Below are 15,334 nucleotides of genomic sequence, written 5' to 3' on the forward strand. Positions count from 1 at the left end.
TTTTTTAAATATCCAGTTTCTCTGGCCAATTTGTGCAAAAGAGGGTGTCACAAGGAGACGCCAGAAGAGGGGAGCAGCTCCCTCAAGAGCTCTGTCCGATTCAGGAAGCCCAAGTTAGGATACACAAGTCGGGAGACAAAACCACCAGCAAGAGTTAGAAAACCCAGCGCTCCGGAGCCGCCCAGCGGGCTGGGCAGCGGGGTCACGCGGGGCCCCTGGCCTCGGGCGCCCCGAGAGCCGACCGAGCACCCGCACACACCGCCAGGTCGACCAGCCGGCCGCCTCGGGCGTCCATGGCGGATCGGCACCCGCGTCCACTCGGCGGCCGGACAGTCCCCGTCCGCCGGGCGCCCTCCCGGCGAGAACCCCAAAACTGCGCGGTCCCGGGAGGAAACAAAGCCGTGGGCGGGGCCTTCCGGGAAATTAAAAAAAGAAAAAGAAAAGGCGGGCCGGGGAAAGCGCCGCTCCGCGGGCAGCCCCGAGACGGCCCGGCCCGCGAGCCAGGGCGCCGGGGTCCTCCGCAGGGTTCCCGCCACAGGCTCCCCCCGGGGGCCCCGAGGACCGCGGCCTAGGCTCGCCGGGCAGCCCCGGGCTCCCGCGAGACGGCCGCCCGGCGCCCGCTCACCTTCTCTTCCACGCAGTTGACAATGATAGACGGGTACTTGCGGCTGAGCCAGCGGAAGAAGGCCGGGACTCCCATGGCGGCGACGGAGGCGGCGGCGGCGCTGCCCGGGGCAGCTCCGGGCAACTCGGGGCAACTCCGGGCAACTCCGGGCAGCGTAGCCCGAGAGACAGACGGCCGCTGACACCGGCACTTCCTACCACGTGCGCCAGCGACCGGAAGTGATGCCACGGCGCCAGCGCCGCGGGGGAAGCCGGGAAGGAGACTTCTGTGGGGTGATGGCGAGACTTGAGGGGTCGGCGTTGCTTCTGGCTGGGCTGTTTGCGGGTGGACCAGAGGGAGAAAGACACTTGGTACGCGCGCTCCGAGTGGCCGCCGGTCCCTGAGTGCGATGCCGAGCCGTTCCCCCGGCCCTAGGGCTTTCTGGGGCAGCACGCCTCCCACCCAGCCTAAATCAGCCGGTTGTTTGGGGGCGGGTTTGTTTGTTTGCTGGTGGTTGTTTTCGGGAGCGTGTCTTGGGGCGCTGTGGCCGGTTCGGGTCCCGCCTGCTCCCTGCCAGCCTGTGGCCTGGGAGAGTCGCGGAGGACGGCCCAAGTGTCTGGGCTCCTGCACCCACGTACATTCCTAAAAGAAGCCCCTGCCTTCAGATTGGCTCAGCTCTGGCTGTTGCAAAGATTTTGGGAAGTAAACCAGCGACTTTAAGATCTTTATATGTCTCCTCTCTGGCTTTCCAATAAAAATAAATCCACCTTTTAAAAATGTGTTGTCCCTTCTTTTTGTGCCCATTCCTTACTAGAGTAGCACCGAGGACCTCCCTCCTCCCTCGTTATTTCCATTTCCTGGTTTGTTCCTGGTTGGTGCCTCCCTGCAGGCACGGGTTTACCGTACTGACAGCTGGTAGTGGCAAGAACTGTAATTACTGAGTAGAGCTTGGGTGGCATTGAGTCCAGGCTTCCAGCCACACCACGGTTAGTGTCCCCTGGCTGCTGGCCTCCCTCTCCGGCAGTTAACGGGTGCTGGCAGCGTGCGCTTGGGGCTTTGGCGTTAACCATCCTGTAAGGCTGCTGAGGCCCCGTCGGCATCCTTCTGTCCCGTGTGACACGCGGGGAGTCCAGGTGAAGAGGGGATAAGGCTCCCGTTGAAGCAACAATTCTGGTGGTTTCATGTGGTTACAGCACGGGGTAGACGAGGTCTGGAAGAGGAGGCAGTTCCTGTCCGACTATCCAAGCCTGGCAGGCTCTGGCTCTGGAATCTCCTCTTAGCTTGACAAATCACACTGAATCCTGAAGGCTCGCCTCGAGAGCCTCTAGGAAAGTAATCTTGCTCCTCTGGCAGACAATACTCATCACCTCCTTTCCCTGTGGCCTGATGACGTGTTACTGGGTGTGCACGTTCAAGTCACCCTCACGTTTTACTTAAAGGAAACTAGAACTATCCCAGAGGTTTAGATCCACAGTAAAAAAAAAAAAAAAAAAAAGTTCCTTCGTTGAAGCAGAAGCAGCTTCTCTGCCAAACACGCGGTTCCACAGGGAGCTGCCGGCTGTGTCTTTACACGCATTGTAAGCATACACAGGTCATCGAGGCACGGATAGCGCAGTCATTCAGATCCTTGCCCAACATTTTTAGAACTTTGGACCTTACAGACCGTTAGGCAGTCCCTCCCAAGAGCTAGGAGGCCGGAAGAGAAGGCTTGGCTCTTGCGAAGGTGTAGTGGGAGGAGCAACCGCAAGTCCCTGGTTTCAGCAGTTTTGAACTGCGCTGAACTCTTTGTTCTGCTGTTGAGTTAGTACGCCTCTTCCTTGATTTCATGAGCCAGTAAAAACTTCTGCCCTAGGCAGCTTTCACTGGAGCTCCCATTGCTTTGAAAGGAAAGAAATCTCTCCATCCCACTCCCCTCCCCATCCTATTCTCACACACACCAAAAAAAAAACAACAGAAAAAATAAAGTTAGAAAATGTAGGGCGTACAGAGTTAATTCTTCCGGACAAGTTTGTAAAGACCTAAAAATGAAGCTTTGGGTGCTCAGGAAAGGGAAAGATGGAAAGCAGATACCTTCCTCAGCCTGATACGTCAGACTGATGTTTGATGCGGGCTTTCTTGGTTTTTTAAAAAGTTTACTTACTTATTTTTAATTTTCTTTAAAATAATTTTTTCTTATTTCTTCACTGACACATAGGTCATACAGTAGCAACATTTTCTTCAAAAGCGTTTTTGATTCTCATTTCTTCAGTGGCATATTGCTCATTCATAACATGTTATTTAACTTCATGTTGTTGTAAACTTGAAACATCTCCTATGATGAAAATATTAGTAATCTACAATACCCCTGTATTTCATGAATGGTGATGAGGTGGAAACAATGAGATTACAAACACTGATGTGTGGTTAAATTTTGTTCCAAATAAACACAATTATTTTTAAAAATACACTTAAATTTTTATTTTTTTATTTAGACAGAAATTTCTGCTGGTTCTCTCCCCAAGTGGCCACAATTATCAGAGCTGACCAATCAAAAGGCAGGAGACAGGAGTTTCTTCTCAGTCTCCCACATGGGTGCAAGATCCCAAGGTTTTGGGCTGTCCTCTACCTCTTCCCCAGATCACAAGCAGGGAGCTGGATAGGAAGTGGAGCAGTCGGGACAGGAACTGGTGTCCATGCGGGATGCTGGTGCATGCAAGGTAAGGATTTAGCCACTGAGTCATCATGCTTGGGTTCTGATGTGGTGCTTTTTTAGGGAAATCAAATAAGAGGGTGAATCTCGTGATTGGAATCCCTGGGTCTAGACCATGGTTGGACAACCTCATAGCGTCCATGAAGCCAAAGTGAGGAGATTTTAGGAGTGTTAACACAGACTTGGAACTTCTCCAGGCAAGGAAACCAGAGGTTTTTGAAACATTTTTGCCTACACTTCAACAGGCCAGTAAAGGCTGTCACTCAGCATGTAGATTACATGAATGTGAAGAATCTTATGAGGGGCCTGGCATTGTGGTGTAGCAGGTGGAGCCACTACTGGCAGTACCAATATCCCATATGTGCTCCTGTTCAGGTCCTGCCTGCTCCACGTCCAGTCCGGCTTCCTGCTCGGACTCCTAAGAAAGCAGTGGAGGATGGTTCAGGCACTTGGGGTAGCGCTCCCATGTGGGAGATCCAGAGGAGGCTCCCAGGTTCAGATCCACCCAGCTCCAGCCATTGCAGCCATTTGGAGAGTGAGCCAGCAGATGCACCATCTCTCTGTTCCTCTCTCTCTCTGCAACTTTGTCTTTCAAATGAATAAAGCAAATTTTTGAGAAGAATAGTTTGAAGGCCAGAGGCAATGGCTCAGTGTCTAAATACTCTCCTTGCACATGCCAGAATCCCATTTGGGTTCCAGTTCATGTCCTGGCTGATCCACTTCCGACCCAGTTCTTCTTTGTGGCCTGAGAAAGCAGTAGAGGATGGCCCAAAACTTGGGAGACCTGGAGGAAGCTGTTGGCTATTGTGGTCATTTCAGAGTGAAACAATGGATGGAAGATTGTTCCCTGTCTCTCCTTCTCTCTGTAAATCTAATCTACCTTTCCAATTAAAATATTTTTTTAAAGATTTATTTTATTTTTATTGGAAAGGCAGATATACAGAGAGGAGAGACAGAGAGGAAGATCTTCCATCCGATGATTCACTCCCCAAGTGAGCCGCAACGATCGATGCTATGCCAGTCCGAAGCCAGGAGCCTCTTCTGGGTCTCCCGCGCGGGTGCAGGGTGCCAAAGCTTTGGGCTGCCCTCGACTGCTTTCCCAGGCCACAAGCGGGGAGCTGGAAGGGAAGCGGGTCTGCCGGGATTAGAACCGACGCCCATATGGGATCCCGGGCATGCAAGGCGAGGACCTTAACCACTGCGCCACCGCACTGGGCCCTCCAATTAGAATATTTTTAAAAAATTGTAATATCTAATTATTTTCATCGACTTGACCAGGCCACAGGATGCACAGATACATTTGGACAAGTATTATTTTGCGTGTTGGGTAAGGACATTTTGGAACAAGAGTAATGTATTCAAGCAGAGCAGGTTGCTGTCTATAATTGGACAAGTGTCGTTGAAAGCACAGATGGAACATGAAGCCCGGGCAAGAGGGACTCCTCCCGGCTGCCCTTGAGTTTTATCTGCATGCTACTCTCCCAAGAGGTCCTGAACATGCCGATTCCCACTACAAAACTCCCAAATTCAAAACTAAAACGGTGTGGCAAAGCTCTCTATGTTTTGAAGATACTTCAAAAAAAATCATGGACAAATATAACTTCTAAATAATTAAAATTTCCATGAATTTGTGAATACCCTGAATATAGTCTCTACAGTATTATATGTATATTATGTATACTATAGGGATTCTGTGTTCTCCGGAGAATTTTATCACAGTAGTTTTATTTACATGCAAATTGTAATAAGCTTTTGCTATACGCTGCAGAAGAAGCCACAATTTAGAGTTGCTTCCCAATTCAAAATCAGTTTTCTCGAGCTAAAAGGAGAAGTTCTCTGCAGAGTTTTGTCTTTAATCCAAATAAAACAAGTTTTAGGACCTAGAAATTAATAGGCTTTGTCAGTGGAAAGATGCTGTTTAATCAGTAAATAAGGTTTCTGAAACTATAACACAGTAAAAGTATTGGTAAAGGAATCGGCAGTAGGCAAATGGGGTCCCACATAGACTGAAAAAAACAACAGCTGTTGCCCAGTAGGAAAGTGGGAAAGGATTACTTTTTTTTTTTTTTTTACAAACTGACACTGCTACCTTTATTTATAGGGAAAGCATGAACAGCTTACCTAGACCTTAAAAAAAGCACTTCCTGTTTCATTACAGTTGTAAATATGAAGGACAGAGTTATAATACTTTGGAAGATACAGATGTGGGGCCAGTGCCTTGGCTCAGCTGGCAGATCCTTTGCCTTCAAGCACCAACGTATAGACACCAGCTCATGCCCCAACTGCTTATCCCCACCCAGCTGCCTGCCTGTGGCCTGGGAAGGCAGTAGAGGATGACTCAAGTCCTTTGGCCCCTGCCTGCATGTGGGAGACCCAGAAGAAGCTCCTGGCTGCTGTTTTCAGATCAGCCCAGCTCTGGCCATTGCAGGCATTTGGTGAGTGAACTAGTGGATGAACGATCTTTCTAGTTCTCCTTCTCTCTGTAAATGTCTTTCCAATAAAAATAAATTAATTTTTTTAAAAAAGATACAGAGATGCCTGGCAAGCAAGTGGAAGATGACTCTAGTACTTGGGGCCCCCTACCACCCATATGGGATTCCAGATGGCATTCCTGGCCCCCACTTCAGCCTGGCCCAGCATTTACAGAGTAAACCAACAGACTTACACACTCACTTGCTCTCCCTCTCCCTCCCGTACCTATCCCTCCCTCTCTTTCACTCTGACATGCTGCCTTTCAGAAAAATTAATATAGTCTTTTTTTAAAAGTTTTATTTATTTTTATTGCAAAGTCAGATATACAGAGAGGAGGAGAGACAGAGAGGAAGATCTTCCGTCCAATGATTCACTCCCCAAGTGACCGCAACAGCTGGTACTGAGCTGATCCGAAGCCAGGAGTCAGGAGCTTCCCCTAGGTCTCTCACGTGGGCACAGGGTCCCAAGGCCTTGGGACATCCTTGACTACTTTTTCCAGGTCACAAACAGGGAGCTGGATGGGAAGTGGAACTGCTGGGATTAGAACTGGTGCCCAAATGGAATCCAGGCGCCCTCAAGATGAGGACTTAGACCACTAGGCCATGGCGCTGGGCCCCGATAGATAACCTTTTAAAAATATTTATTTACTTGAAAGACAGAGTGAGAGAGACTTTTTCATCCTCTGGTTTCCTCCCCAAACGGCTATAATGGCCAGGGCTGGGCCAGTCCGAAATCAGGAAGCAGGAGCTTCTTCCCAGTCTCCCATATGGCTGCAGGACCCAAGGACTTGGGTGACCCTCAGCTGCCTTCCTAGGCCATGAGCAGGGAGCTGGGTCAGATGTGGAACAGCTGGATCATGAATTTGACACCCAAATGGAATTTCAATGCTACAGGCAGGGACTTTAATAGTACCTAAATAAATCTTCAAAAATATACATGTATATAGGAAAACCTGTATATATACAACCCTGCCTGTTAACAACCATTTGGCGAGTAAACCAGCAGATAGAAGATTCCATTAACTCTGACTTTCAAGTAAATCTTTAAAAAAATTTAAAAAGGAAAGAAAGGGTGGCCCATATGGATTAGTTCATAGCAAATACACTGTCTTGTCAACTTTAAGTGTTTGTCCAACAAATTGATAGAAATGTAACACTACTGTAGTATCAACAATTTTATGATTATTTAAAAATTTATATCCATGAACTTGAACATCTTTTCTTTGAGTGTTGTATGTACAGCCCTTGCATATCTCCCTTCTGGACTAAGATCTTCCTTCCTTTGTTGAGTTCTTTATTTAGTAGAGCCATTAAGCCTTTGACTATGATATGTAAAAATATGTGATCCCCAGATAGCTAATATATTTTTAAATATCCAAGTAATGTAGACAGGTCCTAACTGTCCACACAGGTTCAGGCACACAGGGGAAACTGCAACTTGTCTGTTGCTTGAGTTTTCCTAGCACTAAAACTACTCTTTCATTTCCTGCATGAAAGCCTGCGGGGCTTTCGTTGTGTGCCGCTGGTGGGGCAAAAAAGATGTTTAGTTTTTAGTTTTTCTTTGCCACAAAAGAGGAGAAATGAAAGGGGGCGGGTGACACTGCCCAGGAGGTTTCCCCAGGCTCTTCGCCACACTTGCCTCCCAAGTGCATCACCCTTTAACTTCTCCTATCTCCCCACAACTTCCTCCTGGAAGCCCATTGGCCCACAACTCCAGACTGTTGGCCTTGTCCCAGCTTCACAGATGATCCAGTTGTATTTGAAACTGTATCCTAACGGCTTTCCATTCTTGGTTAACGAAACAAAAACAAAAACAAAACACCTTGCCCACTGCTTAAAAAGGCTTCTCATTCTAAGGTCATGATACTCTCTTATGTACAGTGAGCATATCAGTTTCTGGAAAAATCCTCCATTCAAATAGTTGAGTAACAGCAACAATAAATAATCTTTCTTTTTTTTTTCCATATTGTTTCCTTCATGTTTAAAGGGTAAATAATCTTTCAATTTTGCTGAATTTAATGCCTTTGGAGTAATACACTGTTGAGAGACACGTGTTGTGGCAAAGTGAGTAAAGCCCCCACCTGCAACTCTGGCATCCCGTAAAAAAATGCTGGTTCTTGTCCTGGCTGCTGCACTTCCAATCCAGCTCCCTGGGAAAGGTAGTGGAGGATGGCCCAGAAGGATGGCTCACTGCTCCCCATGTGGGAGACCCAGAGGAACTTCCTGCCTGGCTTCCCCCTGGCTCAGCCCTGGAGGCAATTGTGATCACTTAAGGGAATGAACCAGCTGACTGAAGAACTTTCTGTCTCTCCCTTTCTCTGGAACTGTGACTTTTAAAATAAATATTTAAAAATAAACTGCTATTGAATTGATCCTAGTCACATAATTTTTCTCACTTTTTAGCTTGCCCCATCCCTCCAAGCAAGATTCTGCCAGTAAATAATTTTTTTTTTAATCTCTCTGTCTCTTCCTCTCTTTGTAACTCTGCCTTTCACATAAATAAATCTAAGGGGAAAAATATTGGACAATTTAATCATCTAGTACAGGCTCTTTTTGTCCTAGACTCTTTTAGGTCAGTAGGTGTATGATGTCAGGTCTGTTGTCTTTCTCTCGAACTTACATTTCTTGCTCATTACCACCTTGCTGAGTCTCTATGGCTCATGTCCCTTCCATGTTTTTGCTTATTCACATTCTACTTTCAAAGATGAGGCATTTGGTCTAGGAGTTAAGATGTTGGTAGCATGTCCAAGTGCTTGAGTTTGATTCCCAGCTCTGGCTCCTGCATCCAGCTTTTTGCTCATGCAGACCACGGGAGGCACTGATGACACTTCAAGCAGTTGGGGGCCTGTCATCCAGATGGGAGAAACGTATTCTTGACCCCTGAGTTCTGCTTCCTGTCCAGCCCGGGTTGTCGCAGGCATTTTGAAAGTGGGCCAACGAATGGGGTACATTGTTCTCTCTCTCCCTCTCTCTAGGATAAAAGGCAATGTTATTTCTCTCTCATTTTTCAAATGTATGGTGAAATTTTCTAGAGCTTCTGATATGCACTATCCTATGTAGATTTTACAAACCAGTTGTTGTCCATTGGCCAGGCATGAGAATGATTCCAAAACATACAAGACAACTCTAACCTCAGGGCATTTTGTGGATGAGTGTTTCTTGTTGATTATTTTCATAAAACTGTTTCTTTTACTGTCATCTGGTGGGCTTCTTGTTTTTACCTGGCTCGATAAATCAGCGTTCTTAAATGCCCTTCCACTATAAGGAATATTGGTAAACACAATTCGCTTCAATAAAAACTCATAGGAGTTCTATTTTTTAAGATTGCAAAGACATCCTCCGGGACTAAACTTTGAGACCTTAGAATGTAAAACTACAAATGGGATTCACAGCTTCTGCCACCAGAACCCGTCCAAAACTAAGGTTTCAAATTCTAGGATTTTGATGTATTCAGATCTTGTTTCATATGCTCCTTGGCATCTAGAATAATGTGGGCTCATGACCACCAAGTGTAAGTCACAGACACAAAAGGACAGGGCATTGGTGTGCAAGCAGACAAAACATGCTCTTTTACATACCGTCCTATCCTTACTGAGCTTCAGGATGGCTTCAGAAATGCAGATCATTGAAACGTGCATCTCAAAGAGTTTAGTTAGTATGAACCGTTGCCATCAAAAGATTACTTAGTAAACTTTCTCAAGGCTCACATCTTAAGTCAACCAAGGACATGGGCTGAGTAGCATACGTATGAAGAAGAGGTTGCAGTAGTCAAAACACTTGAAGAAATTTTGGGTTACACTGAACTCAATCAGCTTAATTTCTACATCTGTCTTGGAGCTTATTTCCCATTTTCTTGCAAAGGACTTGGTCAGCCTTGTAACCCTGAGTTGCTTTGGGAAAAGATGTTAAAGACGTAGGCATATGTATTTGCTTTTCCTGACCTGTTCAGCAAGCTTAGGACACATGGGCATCCAGTTTCAGAAGACGGGCTGTGTTGATCTAAATCCATACTTGTTACTACAAGGATTTAGATGACAAATCCTGTCCTCAGAAGCATACCCCTGGGCAATCGAAGCCTGCTGAGACATGATTTGCCTGTAAAGCAGCTACAGGACTTCCTAGACCCAGCAGTGCGGAAGGAGCCTACTGCAACTCAATGCATAATATGACATTTGAGAAAATTCTGGCAGGTTTCTGTTTAAGGCCACAGGTGGTATTGTCTCTCAACGAAAAGGACATGAAGTTGACAGAAGTCGTATGTTTCAAAGACTTGAACTATAATAATTCCCTCGACGAGCATACATGGCAGAAGTCGGGATGGCGAAGGCCTCGTTCGGAGAATAATAAAGCGTCAAGCCCCTGAGAAGTGTTGAAGGTAAGACCTCAACCCTACAAGCTGATAAGCAGGCCCACACTTTAATGTGTAGTGACATGAGTGACATTTATCTGCCTTGCACTAGAACGTCTAATCCACTTGTCAAGGTGTGTCTTGAATGGAGACCTGATTTCTGGTCAGAGTTGGCAGGCTCCGAATACAAATGTGACTGCCCTGGCTCAAATTTCTGACTGAAAAGGAAAAAAAAGAAAAAGCACTGGAAAGTGAACTCATTGGGTAACTCAACTCTATTTCAGTTTGCCCATGGGAGAACAGTGCCTGAAGAGGGTCTTGGCTTTATGACAATAACCATGGTCTGTCAGCTAAAGTAAGACATGGATTTTTTCAAAGGGATTGCAACATCTTCCTACTTCGTCCAGAAGGACAATTATAGAAGAAATGTCAACATCTCTCCCTTGTGCCAAGTTGTTAAATCAGCCCAGCTTTAGGAACCAGAGATTGGGATCAACCGAGAACATGTCCTCAAACTGCCCAGCTGCCGAGCTGAAGGCCCCGTGAGCAGCACAGGCTGCGGGACTGTCTCAAGGAGCTAGTGCTAGATGTGACGAAAGGAGGCCAACAGATATTTAAAAAATCAGTAGTGGCAAGCAAGTTGCATAGCAGTGCCAATTGGGACAAGATGTGGCATAAATATACAAATAAATAGAGATCAAAGGAGGACGTGAATAAAAGGTTGCTCCGAGTGAAGAGTTAAGGAAGACAAGAAGGAAGTGGGTCTTGATGGAGTGGTAAGGTACTAAGTGTCACTAAAATGACATGTCATCCCTTCATCTAGGTCAAGTGGTCCTCTCCTCTCCTGTCATCTCATCCTCCTCTCTTCCTCTCACTGCCCCTTCCCGCCTTACTTCTCTTTTACGTTTTCCTATATGCTTCTTAAAAATTTTTTTAATTTATTTTTACTGCAAAGTCAGATATATAGAGAGAGGAGGAGAGACAGAGAAGACCTTCTGTTTGAGGATTCACTCCCTAAGTAACCGCAACGGCCTGTGCTGTGCCAATCTGAAGCCAATCCAAAGTCAGGAGCTCTTCTGGGTCTCCCATGTGGGTGCAGTGTCCCAAGGCTTTGGGCCGTGCTCCACTGCTTTCCCAGTTCATAAGCAGAGAGCTGGATGGGAAACGGGGTCACCGGGATTAGAACCGGCGCCCATATGGGATCCCGGGCGTGCAAGGCAAGGACCTTAACCACTTGCGCCACCGCGCCGGGCCCCCCTAGATGCTTCTTAATGGCCATTTTAAAATTACCCACTTAATTAATTCTTCCAGTCCTTATTGTTAATTATGAGGCACTAGGTCATAAATCTGCACCTCCTCTTTCATCCTACGCTCCCCAGCAAAGTCACTTTTCCCTCCTCTCGGTAAGCCTGCTCAAATACAGTTTTTCTCTTTAGCCAGTCAACTTCATGGAGTTGTATTTTTTTTTACACATTAAAATACACCTGTTGGGAGGCACAGCTTTGCCCAATATTTAACAATGCTTGAGATGCCTATATCCCAATCAGAGTTCATGGATTCAAGTCTTTTTAAGAGTTATTTTTATTTATTTACTTTCAAGATTTCTATATCTTTACTGAAAAGGCAGATCAGATTTACAGAGAGAAGGAGAGACTCCAGTGGCCAGAGCTGAGCTGACCTGAGCCAGGAACCAGGAGCTTCTTCCAGTTCTTCCATATGGGTTCGAGATTCCAAGGCTTTGGATCATCCACTACTGCTTTCCCAGTCCATAAGCAGGGAGCTGGATGGGAAGTGGGGCAGCCAGGACACAAACTGGTGCCCATATGGGATGTTGGTGCTTGCAAGGTGAGGATTTAGCCACTGAACCATCATGAAAGGCAGATTTACAAAGAGAAGGAGAGACAGAAAGATCTTCCACCCACAGTTCACGCCCCAAATGGCTGCAATGGCTGATATCAGGTTCAAGTCTTGATGAATGTGTGTATTTGTGTGTGTGCCTTTCAAATACATTATAAATGAAGCTAGGCAACTTATCTACTCCTTACAAAATGGAAAGCTGAATACTATGCTAGACTTAAAAAAATGTCTTTGCAAGAATCTGGTTTAATGAGTTTTTAACAAATAAATGCAGCTGTGCCACCACCACAATAAAGATATAGGGCAATTTTATTATATTGGCTTGTGTTACTGCAACCCATTGACTAAGACACGCGACTTAGGTGGGAGAGAAGTTTATCTGGACTCGTGATTGTGGAGCACCATAGTCCAAGAGTGGGCAGCCCCCATTGGCTAAGCATCTGAAGAGGGCAGTGGGAAGTGTGTGAAGGAAGAATCATAAGGCCAGCCAGGGCAATGCCAGGCTGACCTCAAGTGACACAACCAAGCCTCTTATCAGAGCTACCGTCTGAGGGCATGTCCTCATGACCAGAACACCCATAACTAAGCCACCTCCCAAACAGCATAATTCAGAAAAGCTCCACCCTAGATCCAGAAATCGTTAGCCTAAGACTGGAAACACAGGCTTTACACAGGGCTTTGGGGTTCACTCAAACTAATATCCCAACCATAGCACCCATGGAGCTAGTGTTGTGGTACAGCATGTTAAGCTGCCACCTGGCACACCAGCACTCCTTATGGGAGTTGATTCAAGTCCCATCTCTTCCATTTCTGATCCAACTCCCTGCTTATTGAGCTGGGAAAGCAGTAGAAGATGGCCCAAGTAATTGGACCCCTGTCACCTTTGTGGGAGACCTGGATGGAGCTTCTGGCTCCTGACTTGAGTCTGGTCCAGCTCTGGCTATTGAGATGCCAGCATCCCAGAAAGCAGCTATATTCATCACACTTCAAAGTCAGTCCCTTCTGTGCCACTCGTGGACACAAGTCGCTATAAATTTTTGTCCTGTAGGTTTTCAGAGTTTCACATAAGTGAAATCTTACCATCCATGATATTTCATATGATTTTTTTTACTCTATATAATGCTTTTGAAATTCATCCATATCTTATTTGTAGGTTTTGTTTCAATTTTGTTTATTGTTATGCAAGGCAGAGTGGCAGAACGAGGGTGAGAGAGTGAAAGAGAGAAAGAGCTGCTGGTTCACTCTCCAGATGGCTGCAATGACTGGGGCTGGACTCGGTCAGGAATTTCACATGGGGTCTCCCACATGGTGTCAGAGCCCCCAAGAACTGGAACCATTTTCATTGTCTTCTCAACTGCATTAGCAAGAAGCTGAATGGGAAGCAGAGCAGCTAGGACTTGAGCCACTGCTCTGATATGACATTCCAGAGTTTAAAGCAACAACTTGACCTGCTGTACCACAGCTCCGACTCTAATGGCTTTTTAAAATTGATGTGTAGTAGGCATTTCATTGTATAGATACATAACAGTGTGTTTGCCTATTCACTTGGATGGATTTTGGGTAGATTTGGGTGTTAGAAATAAAGATATTATAAACAGTCATGTGCAAGGCTTTGTGGAATTACCTTTTGCATTCTTTAGCAATAATACACAGGAATAAAGGTTGGATGGTCAGGTGCATGTTCAACTTTGTAACTTGAGTTATTTCACCTAACTATGTTGTTTGATGACTATAGGTGTAGAGTCTGTTAGCAATACTGCCATTGTCAAGACCCATGGAAGCTTCTCTGATTTCTGTACAATGATTCACACTCCTGCACTTGGCATCCTTGGCTCTCTCCTCTCTGTCTCCGCCAACCTCCCTTTCAAACCTCACCTTCCATTGCCGCTGCTTGCTCACTGCACAGTCACATGACACGGAACTACTTGTCTATCCATAGCTGAACCAAACGCCGGTGAAGGGGCTTCTAGGGCCTTCCAGGACTGCAAGTGAGTTTGCATCAGCTCGGGTCAATGCTCGCCAGGAGCAGGGCTGGTCAGCCGTGGAAATATGTAATTTAAAATGTTCCTAAGACGAACGTCATAGACAACACACATCTTGGTGTTACATTTATCTCCAAAGAAATCATATCACATATGGCTTTCTAGAATGTTAAAACCCCTTTCTTGTAGGGGAAGGGACTGTGGGGGCATTCTTCCTTCCCTGATCCGGTTGACATTTGGTGAGCAGCTACTGTAAGCAAGGCTTTGTGGCAGGTGCAAACATGCAGGCTCCACAGGGTGAAGGTCGGCGGGGGTGGGTCCCCGCAGCATTCGCAGAGCAGCAGATGGCTCTCAGAGTCTGAAGTAACTGAGCGGACTGATGTGATTTTTACTGAAGCACAAACTGGCAAATTGGGAGGCGCAGTTCATGACAATTACAAAGAGAAAAGCGGGGGGCGGGGGGGGGCAGGGAAATGCAGCCCACCCTGCCTCATTACTCATTCATCGCTTAAGCCAATAAATAAGCCATTTGGTGATGGCCAATTTTTAATGGAGTCTGTACCTATTAAAAACATCATCCTGGACAAGATTTGGTCCATAACGTCCTCGGGGCTCAGCTTGTGGCTTCTTCAAGGTAACGCTAATCACAGGCTGAAAAACAAGAACAAGAGGAGAAGGGAAGAAGTATGCATTTGAAAACTCATCCATGGCCAATGTTGCTTAGTAAGACAATGAGAGCAATTTGAAGGAGAAAATCTGTTCGTAATTTGGTGGACAAAATGTGCAAGCACCATTTCTCATTCCTTTGTCTTGTTTTGTTGTTTAGCCTGATTTGCATTGCTTTGCCAAGTCCCATATTCTTTTCTGAAATGAATCTTCCACCTGGACTAGCGTATGCCTTTGTTCTACCCCCACATCACTCAAATAGAGTCCTTCAAGAAACTTGAATAAGAACTAAAATATAGATGTGGGCACTTATGTTATGCAAAAACGAGTCATTATCTGACTTATGGCTGCACAATGCAGGAACTACTCATCCTCCAGAATCTAGTGCAGTACAATGGGAGAACGCCTTTAATTAATTAGTGCTCTCAGAAACACAGCAAAGATAAGGATCAGAAAGCTCTCTTCGAAGTGAATGGCAAGAACACACTTCTATCTTCCTCTTAGGAAATTACTTGCTTAAGAAAAACTGGCTTGGAAATCTCTACCTTTTACAGCGAGTACTTTAGCTACTAGACTTAAAAAAGGAGACTTTCTGACACCAACAGAAGAGGAAGATTTTTGTTATGTGGCTGATCCTACCAGCGAAGGCTAAGGAAATTATTGAAAACTACCCTCCACCATGAAATACACTTTCCTTCTGTGCAGTGCAAACAGAAC

The 15,334-nt window shown here is 46.0% G+C and overlaps 1 protein-coding gene across 2 annotated transcripts in view; it reads right to left on the reverse strand.

Annotated features, from left to right (window-relative positions):
• The window catches only part of XRN2 (5'-3' exoribonuclease 2), a 64,710-nt gene extending 63,909 nt beyond the window's left edge, over window positions 1-801 (reverse strand). The window contains exon 1 of one of the 2 annotated variants that reach the window (XM_040981771.1): window positions 626-801. In XM_040981771.1, coding sequence (XP_040837705.1) covers window positions 626-700 — 75 coding nt within the window. In that variant the 5' untranslated portion in view covers window positions 701-801. Of the gene's footprint in view, window positions 1-621 lie in introns of both variants that reach the window. The other variant, XM_040981772.1, reaches the window with a different exon arrangement.
• Between the last annotated feature and the right edge of the window lie 14,533 nt (window positions 802-15,334).

This window comes from Ochotona curzoniae, unplaced genomic scaffold, assembly GCF_017591425.1.
Source record: "Ochotona curzoniae isolate NIBS_2020 unplaced genomic scaffold, NIBS_Ocur_1.0 contig_3520, whole genome shotgun sequence".
Taxonomy (NCBI): domain Eukaryota; kingdom Metazoa; phylum Chordata; class Mammalia; order Lagomorpha; family Ochotonidae; genus Ochotona; species Ochotona curzoniae.